The sequence below is a fragment of the Coturnix japonica genome, chromosome 19, assembly GCF_054131305.1.
Source record: "Coturnix japonica strain WE chromosome 19, WE-NBRP24, whole genome shotgun sequence".
Taxonomy (NCBI): domain Eukaryota; kingdom Metazoa; phylum Chordata; class Aves; order Galliformes; family Phasianidae; genus Coturnix; species Coturnix japonica.
Genome location: NC_140681.1, coordinates 6077804 through 6100469, shown reverse-complemented (window position 1 = coordinate 6100469; position 22666 = coordinate 6077804). Strand labels below are relative to the sequence as shown.

At 48.3% G+C, this 22666-nt stretch overlaps 1 protein-coding gene across 5 annotated transcripts in view; it reads right to left on the bottom strand.

The window, feature by feature from the left end:
* Positions 1-8263, bottom strand: part of TOP1 (DNA topoisomerase I) — a 60521-nt gene extending 52258 nt beyond the window's left edge. For all 5 annotated transcript variants that reach the window (XR_014935944.1, XM_015881437.3, XM_085520258.1 and 2 more), the window contains exons 1-2: positions 8065-8263; positions 7560-7584 (exon numbers count right to left, since the gene is read on the bottom strand). Coding sequence is in view for 4 of the 5 variants with exons in the window: in XM_015881437.3 (XP_015736923.1) it covers positions 7560-7584; positions 8065-8097 (58 nt within the window). In the remaining variant the exon portion in view is untranslated. The remainder of the gene's footprint in view (positions 1-7559; positions 7585-8064) is intronic.
* Positions 8264-22666: the final 14403 nt, after the last annotated feature.

Genomic DNA, 22666 nt, shown 5'->3' with positions numbered 1-22666 from the left:
ATACTCACAAGGAAGCTGCCGTCTTTCTAAGGTTCCCTAAAGAAGCCCTTCTCCCTGACGAAGGTAGGAGATAAAAATACACACATGCACTCCCACACAGCTCACAGCTGCACAAAGCATATGGTAACCTTGTGAGGATGAACAAATACATTTGTGTCTAAAATACCGATAGAGAATTCAAAATATCTGCTGATCAGAATCTGTGTGAGAAGCAATCATTGGTTTTAAGAGATTGATAGGACCCTGATAACAGACTTCTTAATGGCCTGATGCTGCCTCTGCCTTGCAATCGCCCCAGCTCCAGAGGCTACACAGCCTTCAAACTTACAAGAGGATCTACATACTGTGGGTGAAGACAAGGTGTTTTCCTTGGTGCTGCATGGTTTGCTGAGGCTGGATGACAAGCACCCCAACCAACTCTGCTCTACCATCCACCTGCAAGCCAGCACTGCCCGCATCCCATCAAGATACACACTTCAGAGCTCTCCAGCCCCTGCATCCAAAGCTCCTCAGGACAGGAGGAGCTCAGTGTTCAGACAAGCTCAGCGCTGCCCATCCTTGTGACTATTTGTGCTGGGAGCTGGCAGTGTCCACTTGCACAGTGGTTGTCAGTGCAAGTTAATTGTCTGAGCTCAGTGACTACAGCTACCATCTCCAAGTGAAGCTACTGGGATCTAGCTAACAGCCTGGAACAAAGGGAACTTCTACTGGGTGAAGCAACACTATGAAATGCTGCATTCACAGGAACTATCTGGCCCTTCCTTCTTTTTTCCACACAGAAATATGCTATCCTAGCAAGCAAAAAGTCCTGAGACCATGGAAAACATCTCCACAACTCTGCATTGAAACTCTAGAAAATTCCTCAGACAACTCCTAGTCAAAGCACAGTCTGCCCTCTACTCACCTTCCCTCATTGCAGAGCTCCTCTCTATCACTGACAATAAGGAGGAACTAATTGCTGAGATCTCCCACTTCCCCAAGAGCATCAAGAGGACCTCCCAGAGCTTTGGTTACTGCAAGGACTGGCACAGAACTATTTCCCATCACCATCCCTGCTGATACTGCAAAACAGACTAAGGTTTAACAAAATACTGTTTTTATCCCAAAGAGGATTAAGAACCATCAGTGTTAAGCAGGTGTATGAGAAGAACAAATTTCAGGAGGGCTGATGGCAGCTCAGGCACTCTTCTTTGCTCTCAGGACTGAAACTCTCACCGTTGATCAGCTGCAGAAGCTGCATTTCAGAACCACATTTCAATTGGAAAGAACGCTCGTAGGTTCGCATTCCTAAAGCCAACAGCAGCTTACAGCTGTGCTTTACACCTTGTATGGCACAGGTATACAACAGTAATGTCACCTCTTCTTCTTCACATCTCTTTCTGAGCACCCCTAATTTTCACTGTGATACCAGAAGATGTTATTGCAGTTCACTCCTCAGGACTGTTAATTACAAAGCAAGCATCGAAGATGAGACCACTCCTAACTATAAGTCTGATTAACTCTACTGGAAATGCTTAGCGTTTACATGAGCCAGAACATTGTGAACAAATTCTGTGCTAAAAAACATTACAGTCCTGTATATGCTGGAAAGCCCCCACAATTCACTCAGCTCAACTACTCTGATCAGGAGAGCACATCAACCCTGCGTTAATCCCAGTTACACCAGTGAGGGAATGCTGTTTAGAAGGATTCACCCCACTGTAGCTGAAAGTCTGTTTCCAAGCTGCAATTTTCCAGCTGTTCATCTGAAGGACAGGTCAGCAGCTACTCACGCACTGCTGAAACAACAACAAGCCCATTCCCTTCCCTGTTCTTTTAAGGGGAGAAAGCATTTCAAAGTCTAATGATGATACATATTTAAGCAGTGACGGTGCTAGCGAGCTCAGCACTGATAGTCATGCAGGGAGAAGGCACGGCTGGGCTGGGCTGAGCTGTCACCTGATGCTGCCTCACTCAAACACAGACCCAGAAAAGCAAGGTGATAAACACCGGTTCCTCCAAGCACTATCCTCTCTCAGATTTGGAAACCTAAGACACAGACCTTTAAAGATGCAAGCAGGAGCAGAACACACAGCGCTAGGTAGTATTTTGCTCTCCAGTTTCAGTGAGATGTTTCATATAGAACTTGGGGCAGTTTCTATAAAACTAGCTGCCACAAAAGCAATTCTTCCATTTAATAAGCCAGTAAATATTTCTGAATGACCGATGTATCTTACAAGGATAGCAGAAATTTTATTAGCACAAGCAGTCTTGAAAGAGAAACTGCTCCATCTTGAAAAGCCAACTCAAAAAAGCCTGCACTGATTTCTTATGCTAAATTACACTTTCCATAAACAACTCCCTGCATCATAAAGCTCAGCCCTCCAGCCCAACTACAAAAACAGCAGGTATCATGTCAGGACACCACTGATTTTAGTGGAACTATAGCAACTTATGCTGTCAGTATGAATCTGACATAGTCTCTCTCTACCAGGGCAGAGATGCTATTTCAGCAGGTATTACTTTAACAGGAATCCAGTGAAATCATTAACAGAGGAATTTGAGTCAATGAGATGTTAAGTACTTGCTATAATTACATATTATTGCTGTTTCTGCTGACAGCGCAGCCCAGGAGGTAGGAATTCAATGATTTATCCACCAAATATCTGAAATCACAACCATAAAATGAAATCAGATCTGAATTTGTGCTCTATTATCTTTATGTGCTGTCTGCCGACTTTATGGAAAGCCATGTAAAAAGCCACACTTCTACATTGGTTCTGTGGTTAAAAACTTGTCACGTTTTACAAAGCAAATATAGAAGCCTTGATAGGATATTAGAACAGATATTGCTTAATGCTGCAGCAAAATGAAAAACATCTTAAGAAAATGTGAGGGTAGGAAGCACACAGGCCATTAACCCCCAGCACGCATCTTCCAGCACATTGAGGTAATTCTGCTGAGTTTTAACAAAACCAGGAGTTGGCCGCAGCTAACAGGAAAGCATTCAGCTCCCCACTCCCACAAGACACCCATTAAGTTTTAACCTGAAAGCTGAACGTGTCAGAACAATTAACACAACAGACCTCTGGGTCTTTGGTAGAGCCCTTCCGAAGCTATTGCCTGGAAAATAAATGCAAACAACGTATTGAGCACGTGATACACAAGAAGGGCTCACCAATGATATTTTTATTTACATTTCACAAGGTCTCCCTACAGTCTGCATTTCTGAGATGTGTCAGAAATAACCAAGTGACGGCAGCATGACCTTACCTCCCGCATTGTGAAGACTCTTTTAGCAAAGAGACACTCTTATGTTCTACAATCCTGCTAAAGATGCTGGAAACCAAAAGAAATTTTGCAAGGGCTGATGTTTAAGTACATTTAAAACCCAAAAGCTGAGTGGTTTCAGACTAAGAACCACCCCAAGCATTGTTCTGAGCAGGGGCTGTGGGCAGCACTCCTTAAAGCACAGGCTCACCAACATCCCGCTTTGGAAAGGAAGGCAGAGAGTGATTCAAAGCTTGTGCTGGAAGGAACAGGCAACATTCCTTAAGATTCACATTTTCACGTATCACAAAAAAAAAAAAAAAAAAAAAAAAAGGAAAGGAAAGGAAATTTGCAGTGGAGATATCAATCTGCTTCTAAATACCACTAACTACCTTTGCACATTGGAACCCCGGCCAAACATCTGACATTTAAAAGCACCAATGACATCATGCTCCCAGGGAACTTAAAAGCCACTTTTGCCCTGAAGTACAACAGGGACAGAGCACAGGAGCTTATCTCGCAGCTCCCTAACTTGGTGAGGTTTGTTTTGCTGTGCAGCTCTAACAGCAGCACTAAGGCACCGTGCTCTCTGTCAGAAGCAGCTCTGCCCTCCTTCACAAAAGACTCTCAGCCATCCAGAAAGCACCAATGAAACACAAGGAAGGAAGAACGAATCGAGTCCCCAGCAGCGTTTCACAGCCACTGAAAAAATCCCCAGGATCTCTGCTATGCTGCTGTTCAGTTTGTTAACATTTAAACCATCCCCACGTTCTAAGTGCCCAGCTCTATCATCAGAAAGGAAACATGGATTTAATGTGAAACAAAGAGCGCAGAAATTCCTCAGCTTGTAAGGCAGTTGTTTGGCACCCTCGCTATTCAGATTAAGTTTCCTTCTTGCTTACTCCCTCCATTTCATCCCTTCACTCTGATATCCAGAGGTGCCATCCAAGCATTCAGCTCAACGTAAAACCTGCCTGCTTCTGATAAGGTGCAGAAGCCGGAGCAGAAAAGGCTTTTTTCCCCACCCTCCCCAAACTGCTATTGAAACAAGCTTCTCATTCAAGCACACCTGACTTCTAGAAGCCATGTCTATAACGCCAGTCAATTAAATTCACACTTCACTCCTGTCAATACACACTAATGGCTACAAATTCTATGTTAACATTGGCCAAGTCAACAGGAAAGGGGAAAAAAAAACCAACCACAATACAGCCGAGGCTGATGTCTTCACTTCCTACTGGAGCAGTGCTGGATGTTACAGAAGTTCAGCCTGCAAACCGTCAGCCACAGCAGCACTTAGTGCCATTCAGGAGCTTTGGTGTGAATTTGATCATTTTGCAAACAATTTTTATCTCCTGCAGACCACAAACACAATACGACAACTGAAAGTCAAGATAAATTCCATTTGGTCTCAACGCTGCCCTGAGAAGAGACTGTTATACTTGAACTCAGTAGGAAAGCTCTTAAAGGCAAAATCAAACAGAATCCAAGCAGGTTTTGCATCTGAAGTGATGCACAATTTGCCGAGTGAGGAAAAAAAAACAACAAAACCCACAATTTTTTCTTGTACTCGAGTAGAGTTATGACTCAACGCTCACTTCTGTGAAGAAGGGGTCATTTTCAATGACCAAGCTGTACTTGGAAATGACAGTTTTAGGCTACTGTATCCCTTCTATTGAAGCTTCGGACTGTAGGATGTTACTTGCAAAATAAGCTCATTGCTTCAGCACAGAATGGTTTGCAAACAGCCGCCCTTAGACTGAACACGGAAAATTCTTTGCAGATTGTTCCACCACTGAAAATACGGTTAAGGTGAAAAAAAATACCCTCTGTGGCCAAATTAAACAGGAGGGAGAATCTGGATATTGGGATGGAATGTAATTACCCAGGTTGGAACTTGCCCAGGACACTCTTGCTTGGAGTAGCCAAAGCGATCTGGCTATTCAACGCTAAGAAATAGCCAAGAACACATATTTACAAGTAACATCCTCTCTCATCCCTAATACCACCCTCCTGTCAATGAAACTGGTTTGCAACACAATGCAAGCCCTTCACTGCAGCCAGCACCCTCCTGAGACCTGCAATCAGCCAGCACATCACCTCCACCCGCCCTCCTTCAGCTGCAACAATTTGTGCCATCACAGCAGCATGGGCACTGACCTAAATACGAGACATTTGTAACAACAGGAAGCTCTGAAGTGCCTAAGTTGCCCTGTTACTGATACACTAATCAGAAGTCACCCAAAACAGTCCTTGTTAACCAAAATGTTTAGTGCTTTCAGATCAATGCTTACATTCAACATTCAGAATCAGTCAGCCCTCAGAAAAACCTCCCTTCTCCCTAAACATAAGAGGCACAAGGCAGCCTAAAATGAGACTTAGACTCTGCTGCTAAGAGCTGTCTGACAATAACTAAAGTACAAACCAATTCTAAACACCTGGGAAATGTACTTGAGATTCCCACCACCCACTTCTGTTGTTTGCCACTAGATAGGATCAGAACAAGAACATAAAAGCTACAGCCCCAGCACTGTGCCCAAACCAGACCTGCTATTCTCAGACCCAACACAGGAGCCTTAAGAGAGCAGAGGTGATGGGTTTTCAGGAAGGTCAGCCCTGGCCGCAAGGTGAGAGAGGACAGTGTCTAATCAGGGTTGTTCCCCTACCAACACTAACAGCGTTACATGCACCTCCCAGCACTGAAGGGGATTTGGGACTGTAGGGGCTTCTAATCAGCCACAAAATGACAAAGAACACTGTGAGAATAAAAGGGTACATGGTCAGAATGGAGGAGAAAATACCCCAAAGAGCTTCATTGGAAAGGGTCGATGTGCATCACTTCCCCTGCGTAAAGCAGCACATCACTGAGCTTTCCAGGGAGCTCTTTCCCCTAAATAGACACGATCCTTAGGCAAATATTTCCCAGCACAAGAATGCTACAAGTATTCAAATACACGCTGGTGTTGAAGTTGCTTCAGTTCCTACTGGAGCTCTTGAAAAACCCACTTTGCCTTTTTCCTCTGCTAAAAAAAAAATCAGAGCTCTGTGATCACCACTTAAAGTTCAAAAACTGTTTAAATCCTTCACACACACAACCACAATCCAACGCATGGACAGGAAGAAAGCTGCACGCTAAGGTAGAGTTGTAAATATTTACAGATAGCAGCTTTCAGAGCTATCAGGGCACGTGGGCATTGCCCAGAAATCACTATAAGAAAGCACCGAGTAAAACAAAGATATCTTCAATTGACTTTTGTTTGTCCTCTGCCTCTCCAGGATGAGGGGCTGCTCAACCACCCCCAACAGTGGGACGGTAACACACAGTTAGGTGACACCTGGCTTAAACCCTTTGATTTGTCCCCTAACAGCACAGGGAGGGGGGTTAGCATCCTAAATAAACACCAAATAAACCAGCAAAACAGCAGTTCCTATCAGACTCGCTAAGGGATTTTTATATATGAACATAAACAAGAGCTATATATTAATATATATATAAAAAAATCAGGATTCCTACAGTGTTTCTAAACGAAATGCACTGCTCCAGCTGCAAACTTTTAGAAGCGATGCTGCCTACCTTTCTCGAATTGCCTACACAGCCTGTGTTGTCTTCTATTGGTCGTCCCGTTTTTCCCCTAACGTGGGATTCTAATTTTAATTAAAAAAAGCCCCACCCAAGAAGGTGAACTTCCATCAATTAAACGGGGAGGCGAAGAACTAGGAAGGATCTTAAAATGGATGCGGCAGATTCTTTTGAAAAAAGAGCAACATGTTGCAATCACCTTTCATTTTAGGGGAAGGGAGGGATTCCCTGAAAGGAACAGAGAAGCGTGGAGGAAGGGAGGGGGTGAGGGGGGGGCAGGCTGCGATAAAAACGGCCCTGGGCTTTATTTTACCTAAAAACTTCGCTTTCCCCTCGGTTAATAGAGGAATGGGGACGGGGACAGCCACCCGCCAACCCCCCCTTACCGCGGAAGGCTGCGCGGCGGCAGCTCGGGGAGGAGGAGGAGGAGAGAAAGCCACAGAGAGGAGAAAAAGAAAATGGCGCAGAGACTAAGTCCCGACCGCCGACACGGCGACTTTCCAGCGAGGAATCGGGGCCTAAAGGAAACCCAAAAGGGACCGATGGGGACGGATCGGGGGCCTCCGATGCCCCCTCTAAAGCAAGAGGCGGTCGGGGGGGTTCGGGGAGGGTGGGAAGGGGGCGCGGGGGGCGGCTCGATGGGAACAATGGGGCCGGTGAGCGCGGAGCCGGGACTTAGTCTCTGGGACGCCATGTCTGCGCGGCGCGGGGCGCGTCGGGGCCCACTCACCGTTGGCTCGGAAATCCGCCTCGATCTGCGGGGAGAGGAGACAGGGAGAGGACGTGAGAAAAGCCGAACAGGGAGGGGGGGCCGCGTGTGTTTAGCGATGAATTCGGGGGGAGGGACGGCGGGTATGGATCCCCCCTTCTATTTAACACCCCCCCCCCCCCCCCCCATGAAAATTAAATACCAAACGAGGAGACAGCGGCACGATGCGGAACGCGGCCCCGGGGATGGGGGGGGTGGGAGCGGGGTGTTGAGGGCAACATACATTCGGGAAGGGGGGTTAAAGGGGGGAAAGCAGAAAGAACCGGTAACACCAGCCCCCCCTCCTGAGGGATCTCAGCCCCCAGCCGAGCGGCACCGACCGGGACAGCGAGTCCCAGCGGGTCCGACGGGGATCACACACAGCCGGGTACGGGCCCCACACGGCCGGAGCGGAGGGGAAGCGCCTCCTCAGGGCCCCACCGCGATGGGAACCGAGGGCCATGAGCCGGACTCCCCCGGGACTCACCTGGGAGTCGTTGTGCAGCTGGTCCCCGCTCATACCGGAGGCTGCGGGAGATGCCGAGCGGAGCGAAGCGGGAGGAGAGCGAAGCGGAGAGGAGCAGAACTGAGCTGAAGCCGCCGGGGACGCGCGGAGCGGGGAAGCGACGCAGAGCGCAGCCCCTGGCTCCTCAGCGGTTGTGTAACAGACACTAAGTCCTGGTTTCGGCGCACTGCGCAAGCGCGAAGCCTTTTACCCGCGGGGCGGAGCCGGGCGCTGTGAGGGACGGCCGACGGGAAACGGCAGTTGGGTTATTTGCATAATAGGCCCCGCCCATCCGTTAGAACATTTGCATATTAGCCACGCCCCCACCCGTCCACTCCGCCGAAGGCAGCCGATTGGCTCGCTCCCGCCCGCGCGCTCGTAAAACACACGTAGCCCCGCCCCTTCCTCCCTATCCTCCAATCGCGCAACACGACCTTGCTCTTTATTTGCATACTTAGCCCCGCCCCTCAGCTCCCCTCCCCGCCTCGCAACGAGCCCGGCGCATTGTGTAAGAAGCCGTCCCCTGCTGTGAGCACAGTGCGCATGCGCCTAACCACACCCGGCGGCAGGGTTGATTTGCATGTTAAGCCCCGCCCCCATCCATTAGGCCACGCCCCCGGGCTGTCAGGGGAACATGGCGGCGCCCAGGCGGGGTGTCCTCATGGCACCACGGGAAGCTCCTGCTGTACATTGCGTGGCCTAGCAGGGCTTGCCCAGCCTGAACATGAGCTATGAGCTATGGAGCAGGGGCACAGCAAGTGCTGGGTTGTGTGGGGCTGGAATGCAGAGGCTGCAGTAACCCTGCAGAGATTACATTGTGCTCAGTGCTGTACACATGCCCTGCATCCACACACAGCTGGTGCTGAGGGGGGGATGCAGATCAGACGGATCTGGGCTGACATTACAGTCAAGGACAGCGATGCTGCATTGCAAATGAGAGCTTCCTGCTTTAAAGAGGAACATCAGCCAGCGTGATTCTTCTTCCAGCGTAAACGGGCCTTTTATTTTTCTCTCACAAGGAAACCGAGAGTAAAAAGGAAACAAAAGCCGTATCTTCTCTCAGCTAACATGAGGATGAATCATGTACCTTCCTAAGAGAACAATCCCCTGCCTCGACCTCAATCTGAAGGCATTTGCTTCTGTTCTGCAGCAGCCCTGCTGAACCGAGATCCTTTTCGATGTACTAAATGGCAGGTTTAGTATGCGTGGCTGGTATGTGTCTCACAGGATTGCTTCCAGGCTTCTTGCAGCTGCCATCCTGTGCTGCAAGACACACTGTACCTTTCCTCAGCTTCTTTACACATCCTGAGCTTTGATTTGACACTAAAATAATCCAGCGCTGCCAGGCTATCTGAAGAGACGCACCAACATGTAAGCAGAGACAGCAGCCACCTATTTGCACTGCATATTTATACCCTGTAAAGGGAAAGCTCTGTCACTTTCTTGCAGTCTTCAGAAGAGGATCTGAGGACTTCCTTTTTCACCGAGAGCAGGCAAATATTTCTTGATTTAGACGTGTTTATTATGCAAACTGCTTTAGTCACTGTTAGGTTTTTAAATATAAACACAATGGAAAAGCTGTTTTTCAGACACCTCTCCTGCTGGAAGAGGTGTTTGCCCTTAGCTCACAGGAACAAGATGATGGCAGGCTTTGCTCTCAGAACAGCCAAAGGTTTGAGCCTATCCTCGCTGCCACACAGAGGTGTAGGGGCTGTATCTTGTGATGTGTGACAGCCTGAGCACAGCCTCACACATCTCACTTTAGGCATTAGAAATTTGTAATAGCCATAAGAAACAACAGTTTTGTGTTAAAGCTTAAATATCTCCAGGGTCCCAAGAAACCTTGCTCAGGTGGCCTTGCATGAAAAGGAGCTGCTGCAACACCCACCGTGCTGCTGCGGGCTGTGATCAGAGGAAAGGATCACTTTGCCTTGTAGCAGCTGCCATCTTCAGGGGCTTTTGCAGGCACGCTTCTGGGTGCAAAAGGGAGCATCCGAACTGGCACAAGAGGCTCAGTACTGTGCTCTGCAGGACTCTGCTGACAGCCAGCCAGATGAACTCTGGACACAAAAGAAGCTGCCCAGTTTCTAGTTCATGTCTCAGTAAAGGCTGTGGTCTCTGCTCTCCTGCAGGGTTGGCTGTTCCTGGAGTCTTTAGCAGGCATAACCATGAATCCTTGCTAGGCTACTTGCACCTCTTGGTGCTGGGAGGCTCTGAGTGGAAACAGGACGTGGCACATACAGGTCATACTGCTGTACCACCAGCCCTTCCAACTGCAGCATCTGGCAGCGACATGGTTGTTTGGACCCACTTCCCTGGCAATATTGTGTGCACCCCATCAAGATAAACAGGGGAAGATCACACCTCCAAGTGCTGTGGTCCCACTCTGTCTCTCCCAGGGCACCTCAGGACAGCCGTACATCACTATCAGGCTAATGTAGCCTCAGTGATTGCTTGCAAAATGAAACCTCTGGAAATTATAAATTAAATAATCATACCAGACATAAATCCTATAGGAAGCTCTCCTTAATTCCAATGAATTCTAAGCTTGGATTTATTCTGTATTCTTGGGGCTTCTTGCAGTGCTTAGGCTCAGGATTCTCATTTTGGCAGAGGTAGGTGAGCAGCTTTACAGACAGCATGGTTCTATATCAGAATGGGATCCCACAGCTTTCTCCAGTCAAACTTCCTGTGCTAGGATGGGATCTGCAAGTGCAGGAAATCCCCTTGGCAGACCAAGTCTGCAACTACACTGCATACTTCTGTTTTTACCAAATGTCACCCCAAAGGGTGCACAGGGCTGTGGCTTGCAGTGAGGAGTGGGGACTGATTCCCATTGGGAACTACCTCTGGTGTGTACAGCAAGAGCAGGATGCCTGCCTTCTCAGGGCACTGTAGCCAGCGTGGCATTGTGATGCACCAGCCAGAACAGGAGGAAGCAGGGGCTGAGCCCTGTTACCTTCTTCACTTGTTGATGTCTTATCTGGGAGCTGCAATAGGTGCAGCTGCCACCATTCAGCAGCAACATGTTGCTCCATATAGGTCACTGGCCAGTACAAGGGGGAATGCTCCAGCCGGTCTTAACAGCTCAGGTTTCACACTGAAAAAAGTGGAAGGTAAAAACAGATGAGAGGCTGTAGACCTACACAGTACACAGATCCTGTACACACAAGTCCCTGCCCCCCATAGCCCTCTTTCCACACCATTATCTTGCTTTCAGCATCATGCAAAGCCAACTGCATAGCATTCACTCAGTTTTTCTCTTTTATGCTCAGCTTTACTATATAATGCATTTTAAGTTTTACAACAAAGCAAACTTCATAGGGGAATATGTCCCTAGATCAGTGTCTTGCTTGTAATAGCTCAGGTCTCTGACCCTCTCCTGGGGTACAGGAGGAGGCACACAACATTGCCAACTCTTTCATTTTTTCAGCAGATCCAAGATACCAGAGTTTGCTTATTCTGTTTTCTATGATGTTACCTCATAAGAATCTCAGCTTTTGTTAGAGGCAGCAGCAGCAAGTTTCCCAGCACTCATAATTTAGGGACAATGTCTTTTAAAAAGGCTTTGGATATTAAACAAGTTCACTCTGCCAACGAAGAAATAACAAGTGACCAATTACAAAAGAGACTTAGACCCTGAAATCCTATATTTAGAGCCTGTTGTGTTTTATTTTATTTTTTTGGGGGGGGATTTTAGCTCATTTGTATAACAGCTGTGGTTTGGACACTCACATTGCCAGCCTGCCATTTTTCACAGTCAGAGACCTGAGTGCTGTGCAGTATTCCAGCTCAGTGTATCCTGTAAACCTGTTGTCACTAGAACAAAGCAACACTTATCTGAAATAGGAACAGTCAGATGTATGGCTTCCTGCTCACTCTTTATTAGAATAGCCTGCTCCAAACATTCATACCCACTCATACAGTTGAGTGCTTTGAAACAAAATCGTCTTGATGCTTTGAAAGCTCTCTGTTTTGCACTGTAATAAACCACAGCAGTTATTCACAGTTCAAGATGTAAGAAGGGGCCAAACTAAGCAGAACCAGCAGATACTGCTGTAAACAGGAACTTACAGCGCTTTATTCCTCTGGGCCACCTTTGCCTTCTTGATCCCAGCAAATAAAGACTATCAAAAACCCATAAGCAGTGCCTTGCATCAACCTGTCCTGGTGTTAGTTCCCAAAACAATGCCTTGGATATGCAGCATTCTTCATCACTCTCCTCTTGGCAGCATGGGGAGCCCCAGAGCACACCACAAAAGCCACCAGGGCATAACATGGCAAGCGTGGGGGGGTGCAATGGGTTGGCTCTTTTTCAGTGCTGTGTTGCAAGTGTAACCGAGATAAGGAACCATCTCATATAATCTCCATCCCTGGAATGGATTTCTCACGAATTCAGACCAGCCAGTTTCACTTCTTTTTCTCCCTCAGCTATTTTCTGTTGCTGTTTCTCACACAGTGGCACGATGCTGTGATGTGGATTCCTGACACTGCAAGGAAAGAGTCCAAACGTTTCTATTCATATCAGAACTGCTATTAAAACTACTCCCAGCTAAATTTGGTACCCACAGTTAATAAATGGTTCTCCACCACGGTACAGTGAGATAATATTTCCCCTGGCTGTAGCGTTTTCCATCCAAAGGATGGAAGAATCCCCATTTCGGGAAAGAAACTGCTCACTTGGAGTGCTTCCATTTCTGGAGCCACGCCACGTGGAGAACGCTGGGCTGAGCTCCAGGAGGTCTGAGCAGCCAAAACCCATCCAAAAAATTAGTGGGAGTGCTGATACTCATAGCTGTGCCCCAGAGCCCACCCTGCTGCACCAGGAGCAGTTTGAAACGTGGCCTTAGAAAGCTTTGCTCCAGCCAGCTTAGAGAGCTGGAAGTTCACAGAGCCTACTGGAAGGGTTCCTGAAACAGAGGCTGAGGTGGATGTGATTGCAGACGCACCTTCCTCATACCCAGATGCATTTCCTTTCTGCACTATTCTGCCCTGCATCCATGATCCTCCTGCTCCAAGACTCATTGCCATTTACAACCCACTGATGTGCTATGGACTTTTTACCTACAGCTTGTGCCAAAGATGTTCTTTAGCACAGCACAAGTCCAGCCAGTTGCTTAGCCTAAAGAAATCAGTGTCCCCAAATCCCAAAGGATGCCCTTTCTTGTGCAGCCCTGTTAATTGCTTTATTAGCCTCACTACTCACCAAATTGCTTCTTCTATACGGTGGCAGTGGGTGAGATAGCAGGACTGCCATAATCCCTCAGTCCTTGAATGCCTCAGCACTCTGTGCTCCCCATGACAGCTTTGAGGGCTTCTGCTTTGCCATATCTCAACAGCAAACAGGGTGCCTGCCCCTTATCCTTAAGAACTGCAAATCCTGCTGTGCTTCAATTCCTCCCCCCACAGCTGCTACTCACAGCTCCTCCCCAGCAGCACAGGTGGACGATGGGATGAGAAATGCAGGTGTGGGATACCAGCTAGAGTGATTTAAAGGTGATTTAACACTGTTACCCTGATTAATAGCACCAGTTTGCTGCCCAGCTGAGGATTGCTGATATGACATTGCAGAGGGACGTGGGGGCTGCAGGCTGTCACCTGGAGCTGAAAGAAGCTGGGGCAGCCTTGCACTGCCCTGCTGTCAGGCTGAGGCTGCAACTGCTGTGCAATCCAGCGTGCTGCTATTGCAGCTTTTGACTGACTCTAAATCAGATTTTAAGGACCGCTGTTGGAGTGATTCTGGCCCAATGCACACATTTTATCAAAATAGATAGCTCCGAGTGCCTACATCACTCTTTTAAAGTTTACTTAACTTGATTTTAGCTGGAAGGCAGTTATTTCCTAGAACAGCCTGCATTGCTAACGTCACACAGCCACCAAACCCCAAAGTGATCAGGAAATCCTCCATGGCCACAAGTGGAAACAACCACCTCCGAGTGACTGTGCTGGGGAAGAGGTGAAGAAGTTAATTGTAAGGACACAATAACAAATCTCACATGGTGAACAAAAATAACCGTGGAACTGGCTTTAAAAACAATGAGCTTTTTATCAGACTAATATTTGGTGGTATTAGAATTATTTGAAAAATGACTTGTCACCTTTGGTGGGTTTTAGATTCAATAAAATCCTTGGGCCCTTCTGGAGCAGCAAGATGTATTTGCATGTTCTACAAAGCTTTGCATAAGAGAAATGCAAGGTAACTGTTGCTGACACCATGGGTTTCACAGCCCCTACCAGAAATCCACATCCCACAAAGAGAGACTGGATTTAAAATAATAAACATAATTTTCTTTTTGAATCCCAACGTCCTGAAGGTGCTCTTTATTATGGTTTTTATGATGAGACGGAATAGAAACACAGAGGCAATCTGCTTGATATAGCTGCTCTGATTTAACACAGTAGCAAATCAGTGTAATTAGATCAGTGATTAGACCTTATGTGAGCACACCATCATGCCATGGGAGGCTTAAACCATTGGGAATTACTCTGTTAGGTCAGAAAAACTTAAATGCTGACTTCTGGACCCAGGGCACCACCAGCCAGAGAGGGAGCATCACAGAAGGGCATGGACCAACTCAGCGGTGAGATCATTCATGAGATCTCACCTTGGATCTGTGTCCATATGTACATTTATACAGACACACAAAACACACACAAGTCATCATGGCTGTATGGAGCTCTGATGCTATGGAGATATCACACAGCCTTGGGTAAGCACCTGTCTGAACTGTTTGTTAATTTAATCTATCTGATTGATGATGAGGAGGCTGCAAAGAGCACCCAGCCCTGGCATTTTGGGATCATTCCATCTCTCCTTCCTGCACAACTGCATCCACTGCCCAAATCCAATCGTGTCCCCAGATCCTGCAGCACTTGGGCTCACCCTGCTCTGCTCCAACTGCACCAGCAGCTCTGGAGTTACTTCTCATTTGCACTCATCTGGCCTCATTTTTGTGCTCCTTTGTACCAAATGGCAGCCACATGCCTGAGATCCAATTATTTTCATGACCATTATAAAAGCTAATAAACTTCAGAATGCCTCCAGTCGCTCTGTTGGTGCCTTTGTGCAATCACCAGGGCAAGAAGCAGCCGTGCTGTCAGTACGTGCAGCCGGTACAGGCACCCTGGGGGCAGTCAGGATGTGCTCGTGTTGCTTACAACTGTGCAGGGCAATTGCTTGGCCAGTAATTTAAATATAATGTGCCTGAATAGCAGCAGCCCAAATTGCCACTAGCAAGGGAGCAGAGGGGCAGGTCTGTTTCCAGAGATGTTTTCTGCTTCAGCCAGGGGAGGATATTTGCTGGCTCCTGAATCCATACCAGGGGAGAAAGGTGTTTTTACCCCTTTTCTTTTGGTATAGACATTGACATTGATGTGGAAGTGATAGGATGGTCCAACTGTGCTGTCCTTCATGCCACATCCCATGCTCCACATCTCAAGGCTGCTGTCTCATCCTTGCAGCTACTCTGTGACAGTCACAGTCACCAACAAAAGCCGGAGATGCCCCAATACAAGTGCAGCCAGCTGGAAACCTGCAGCCCTTATGCCCTGACCTCTGGGGCCCCCAGACTGCCATTAGCATTGGCTTTGTGCTGGAAGGGGCTTTCTGGGTCCCAGTGCTGCTGCCCAATGGATAGGAGCAGCAAACATCTGGATTGCAGCAGTCCCAGATGTGCTCAGGAGCATGGCGCAGAGGGGTAAGCAGCTGTAGCTCAGCTCTAAGCCTTTGGGACCTGAGCTATCAGCAGTCCTCTGCCTGCAGGGACCTCAGCTTGCAGCCAGCTCAGCTCTCTCCAAGTTCAGATTTGGGAAGGGAGCCCCAAGTGCCCATCCATGGCCATGGGTGCAGCCGAAGCACCAGGACTAATGGGAGCCAGGATGTGCAGGGCACAGCACTGAGCATGCAGAGTGCCAGGATCAAGGAGCAGGCACAGAGCAGGATTTCAGGTCCTCTCTGCTCACCAAAGAACCCTGCAGAGCAGATTTGTGGCATCCCATCACTGAAATCTCCTTGCTTGGAGCTGAGAGCACCTGTTTGGATTTTCCTGCTTTCAGCCCAGTCCTATTTAGAATTCAAAACTTGCAGCCTTTATTTATTTTATTTTACATTTCATTCATCTCGGTGGATGAAAATAGCCTACACAGTTTCAATTCTCTCTTTTCTTTTTCTTATCTTTGGTTTTATTTTCTGAATTGGTTTCACTCTCAGATGTTTGGTGGGTTTTTTTTTGCTTTTTTTTTTGTTTTTTTTTGCTGCAGAAAATAGATATTCCTCTAGCTGAAGAGTTCTGCCTTGGTTTAACAGCTATGGAGGAACATGGCCCAAAGATGTGTGACACCCCTGTGCTGTGGCCACAGATCCTGCCCATGTGCCCTGGCTGCCAAAACATGATAAATGGAATGGGCTAATTCCTGCAACCACTGAATGTATGAGTAGAGGATTTGCACTCAGCTCCTGGGCTGCATGCAGGGAGCCTGCCCTGTGTATACAATGGGGCAGCACCCCCAGCCATGGGGCCCAAATCTCTGCTTCCCACTCCATTCCAAGGGCGCATGCAGAGCTCACAAAGCTTCTAACCAAAACGTAAAGGCTGAGTGATATCAGCATTTTGGTTAAAAACACGCCTGCAGTGGTTACATACTTCAATGTGCACGTGTGCAAAGACAGCAAAACACCTTTGAATGCGTGGCTGAGTCTCTGAAACCTGTAGTGGGAAGTGAGATTTTTATTCCTTGCATTTGAAATGTCACCCAGAGGATGACAGCATTACTGCTATTAATGTAAGTGTGCACTGTGATCTTTTCCTGCTGCAACACGTGTGGGTGCTGGAGCTGATCCCCCCACCTCTCAGGGACTGATACCCACATTCCTCCGCCCCATGGATTCACTGGGGTAGCAGGGAGCTGGGCATCCTCCACCTGCACAGATCCATTTGTCCACTTGGGCTCTAAAATCAGCTTTTCAAGTTCCTCCTGAGCGCAGTGATTTATTGACGATCAGTTGCTAAGTAGCTTGGAGCAGAAGTTTCTATTGCAAAATATCCTTGTTCCTGGTAAGTTTGGAGTAATGCTGTTCCGGTTCTCTCCTGTTGGGTATCGAATGAACACGGGATGGGACAGCAGCCCTGAAAGCTGAGCTTAGAGCCTGATTTTCTAGGAGACCTTCCCTGCACCCAAAACACTCGTGACAGCAACAAGCAGCTGCCATGTGAGCAACGCGTGTGGCCTATATAGGTGCAGCGGTTATTGCACAAGAAGGACCTCCCTCCTGGAATCCAACCCTTGGATTTTTCCCAGGGCAATGCTCTTGTGTGAGGATAACAAACAGAAGCTCCGTGGGGGCTGTGTCAGGTCATGCACCATCTGCTGTCCCGTTCTTGGCTCCAGAAGGACTGAAGGGTTTCTGCTCAGCCCACCAGCTCCTGGTGATGGTCAGCACATGGCAATGCCCTCATCTGTCCCAGCGCTGTTTGAGCAGGGTCAGAGCCATAAAGCCCACAGAGCCACAGGGAGATTTGGACAGTGGATGGTGGCAAATAGAATGCCAGTGTCCTGCAAGGAGGCAGGAGGTGACAGCCCCATAGCAGAGCAATCTCACACCTAAACACACAGCCCCAGAGCTCTCCCAGCCCATAGCAGGGGGATTGGCCAGGCAGGGAGAGGTGGGATACCACGAAAGGGGATGTCCTGATCTGCATGTGGACCTGACACACCTCCAGAGGGCATGGCTTTCTCATGGAGCCTTTTTCATAGAAACATTGTGGTTGGAAAAGACCTCTAAGACCATCTAATCCAGCAGCTCACCCACCACTAATGTTGCCTGCTTCCTGCACACACATGATCCCTGTGTCATGTATCACACCCCTCACCATAAATCTACCACTGGTGGCCCCACCATCATCCCACTCCTGACTTCTCAGCTTCAACCCCTTCTGGGCAAAAATAAGACAACTCTCCCCATCACCACAGGCTCTGGACACCAACATCATTCTCCTTAAGCATGTGTTAAAGATGCTATATAAAAATAAAATGTTATATAAAAACAAAATGCAATTTTTCTGATGACACGGACCCCTAGTCTTTAAATTGGGTTGATAAAGGAGGCACAACGTCCTCGGCTCCTATCGAGTGTCGGATGGGAGACATCCCCGAGCGGGAGGAGAGCGGTGCAGCGCCGAGCTCCATCTCGCGGCGTGCACTGAGACTGCGGGCACCGGGCTGTAGATGCAGGGATCATCCTGCTGCATTCAAACAAATCTGCAAAGGCACAAAGGACTCCCAGGACTTCTCTGCAGCACCCAACACCTCCATGCTGCTGCAGACAGGGCTGGTGCAGGCAGAGCTTCTCCCTTCCCTTTCCATACACATAAGTAAAACCATGGCACAAACCTGTAACGAGCTGGTGGAAAAATAACCCAACACCTCAGCCTGGCACTGCCAGAGGGGCACAATCCCTGTTACCACCTCTACCTTCTTTCCCGCAGCGCTTTGACCTTTATCCTCCTCCAACCTCAGAGCTGCTGCTTGAGATTCCGCATTCCCTTTGATTTAAGCACAGGGTTTGCTCTGATATCGTCTTCCCTCGGGACGCAGCTGTGGGAATCCCAAAAGCGAGGCCCGATGGTGGCGGAACCCTTCGCTCGGAGCAGCGCTGCGGCAGCCCAGGAGATGGCACTGCGGCTCCGCGCACGGAGCGGCCCTCGAGCGGTGGGTCCGCAGCTCCGAGCGATCGAAGCGCTGAGAGGTTCTTAAAATTAACTTTTTCTTTCTCTTAAAACAAACAAACAAAAAACTGGGAGAAAGATGAAGCCCTCTCCTCTCCTCTCCTCTCCTCTCCTCTCCTCTCCTCTCCTCTCCTCTCCTCTCCTCTCCTCTCCTCTCCTCTCCTCTCCTCTCCTCTCCTCTCCTCTCCAGCTGACCCCATTACTGTGTAATAACTTCATTATTCACTGTTGCTTTGAGTGCTCTCTCCTGGTCAGAGATGCTGCTGCTGATGCACTGATCACCCTCCATTCACCCACATGCTCTCCCCCCTACATTTGTGTTCCAGGATGAAGTGACAGAGGGTTTGGCCTCCTGCAATGCACTGTGTTGTGCCACTGCTCTGTGCTGCAGGCTGCTGCCGCTCTCTGCTTGACCTGGCTGCATTCTCTCAGGTAAGGAGGCTGTGCTCACAGCGCAGACACAGGGAAAAAATAGAGCAAGCAGAGGCTTAGTTTGAGATCTCACAGAGGTCCAAATAAAATAAGATGCTCTGTCCCAAAGAATGTATGTGCTGTACCTGCCTTTCAGGGTAGAAAGCAGTGAGATTTGGACAAGAGCAGAGCCTGTTGCTGGCAGGGCTGGGAGCAGGGCCTGGTGGTGATGGGAAATGGCCAACTGATGCCACATTTACATGAGAATCTTAATTACTGGGATCAATCAATGCTAAAGAGTCACATGATCTATGATCTATATTTATGCCAAACTGAAAGCCAAGGGAGCTCAGATCCAGAGTGTCCATCATAGACCTCATCTAGTGGTGGATGAGAAAGAAAAAACCCTTTAAAACAATGGGATTTCTCCTCTACACGTGCATTTGTGGGCAAACACCAAGGTGAGAAATTTAGAGGCTGGTTCTGGTTAAGACCAAAATGCTGCAGAACCAACTTTAGGAAGGGAAAACTAAAGCTGAGCAGCAACCTGTGCTGCAACCCAAATGCCACTGGGCTCTGCAGAGTGTCCTAGGGAAGAACCCCAAAACACAGTCCATGCAATGCAGGGCTCTGGCAGTGCCACCACTGCAGTGATGCGCTTTGTAACCACAGCTTTGCCAGTGCTGGAAATGTGAGCAATGGATTTGTTTCCTCCACGTGCAATTTCACAACTGGCCCTGAAATCAGACAAACGAAGCCATCTGCTTACCTTAATCAAGGCATCTTGTTATGGGCTGGTCTTGGGAGCGAGGACTAAACTAAACACACTGCACTGTGGCATTATTTATGACTCGCACTGACATTGCATCACTCTGTTATCCATACTTATAGAAAAAGACCCACTGTAAGTATAATTAGTTAATAAATCACCATGAGTGATAAACAGAATGATGGATGCAGGTTTCAGTTGATCACTTTTTTATTAAGGAGAGATAAATCAGCATCATATTGTTGCTGTAAACCTTTCAAATTGGTCAAAAAAAAAATCTCGCCATGCTGAAACGCAGCAAGGAGGTGATTAACATGTCAATTGTGCAGCAACAAATTGCACCTGATAATTGATATCAATCCATCCTTTTAATTTCTCTTCTATCTAATGGGGCTGATATGTCATCCTTCTCATCCAGCATGGCTTCTGCAACCTATCTTCCAGCAGAGACCTCAGCAGGCAGCTCTCCAGCTCAGGCCCTTCACTCTGTGCTTACAAATGCTTCTGTTTGCTTCATCCCCTTCTGCTATCAGTGCAGCAGCTCTACAGCCCTCTGGGTTTCTTTCTGCTGACATCACAACTGGGTGCTCATTGTGCTCAGGGAGCACTCTATGCACACTCTCTACCTGCAGGTGGAGTGACAGGGGGCAGCCCATGTCCCCATTCACACCCAGCCTCTTTCTGCCTTTCTCTTCTCCATCACGGTCTCCCTGTGTACACCATAGCTGTCAGGTCTCATATCCCCTTGACATAGCATCCTCTCATGTTATACTTGCCATAATACAGAGAAGATGAATATTGCCCCATAAATGCCTCTTAAGTTAATGTAAAACTACATCTCGCTACATCATGTATTCAACAAGCCGTCATTTTTCTCATAAATTTTGAGGAGCATTTTAGCTTCTGGAAGCCATTGGCTTGTGAGTCCAGCTGAGAAATAACGCAGCCCTCAGCCCAGGCGTGGTGCAGGGCTGTAAATCAGGTGGGCAGCCCCCAGCCTTCCCTGCCCACAGCTGCATTTATGGCCTCAGCTCACATCCATGACCTCGCTCAGCAGCTGGCCCTGTATATCAGCCCTGGACAGGTGCCACTCTGCAGAGAGAACAGCCTCACCTCTCCCCTGGGATGGGAAATGAGGATTTCTGGTGCTGTACTGTTGGTTTGCTACAGCAGAATAATGGCTCAGGGATGTGTTCAGCGCTATGGGGCTGCACCTCTTCATTTCACCAGGATATTTCCATTCCTGCTGTAGGGTGAGCGCTCGGCACATGAACCATCCAACCTCTGAATACTCAAACAGACTTTCCATTCTGGCATAGAGCCATTCAGATTGGAAAAGACCACTAAGGTCCCCACATCCAACTCACTCACTGACCACATCCCTCAGTGCTGAATCTCCACAATCCTTGGACACCTCCAGGGATGGTGATTCCTCACCTTCCTGGACAGCTGTGCCACAGCATCACTACTCTTATGGAGAAGAAATGTTTCCTGACACCCAACCTGAACATTCCCTGGTGCAACTTGAGGCCAGCACCTCTTTTCTGTTGCTGTTTGCTGGGAGCAGAGGCCAACCCCCACCTCACACAACCTCCTTCAGGGAGCTGCAGACAGCAATAAGGTCTCCCCTGAGCCTCCTCTTCTCCAGGCTGAACCATCCCAGTTCCCTCAGCCACTCCCCATAAGGTCCCACTGTGTACCAGCCCTCTCACAGCCCCACTGCCCCTCTCTGGATGCACTGCTACACACTGCCTGCCTAGGAACAGGACCACAAGCTGCTCACTCTTTATTCTTTGGGAGATCCCTCTTTCCACCACGCTCCAGACCCTTTTTCTGGTAACACCACAACCATGACAGCAGGCTGAATGCCACAGCAGATGACTTTCCAGGCCTCCCTTGGCAGGCACTCCCTGACAAAATTCATCATGTACTTTGGCACAAATAGCTTCAGCTTCCTTTTTTTTTTTTTTTCCTCCTTCCTTTTTTGAGGGGGGGAGGTTTGTTGAGAACAACGCAGGAAAACACACTGAACTCCACTCTGATACATCTTGAATTTATCCTTTTTTTTTTCCCCATTAGCAGCTTTTGCTGCTGGAGGGAGAGGAAGCCCAGCCCGCACAAGAAATAGCAGCCAAGAGGCTACTTTATAATGCTTCTCTTATCTATCAATAACCCCCTCTGCGCTGCATTCAACACAGAGACACACAGCCTTTGGGCAGCACTGCAGGGTAAAGCCTAACCAGCCCTGGCTGTGCCCACCCCACGGCTCCCCAGAGCCAAAGTGGGGAAGGGAATATATTCCCTCTCACTACCTCCCTGCAGAGCTGCCTTTTGAGGACCCTCAGCAGCACCAATTCCCTCCTGCACTCACGTACCCCTGAACGAATGACCCTGCTAGTGGTGCAGTTTTCTCCCTTCGCCCGCCTCCCCCCCTTCCCTCTCCCCCTAACTTTGATTTGATCAGGCCAAATCTGAAATGATGTGTGAAAGTAATGATATTTTGTAATTAAATCTCTGGTGATGGCGCCTCTAATTTGTGGTACATGCATTGTTCATAAGGAAAAAGGCATCAATTCATTTTCTGACTGGCTACTCCAGGGACTCGTAATTAGACCCAGTTCATCTCTCGCTGCCTTGCATATTAAAGAGCTACTGAAACACAAAGGGAATTTGGGAAAGG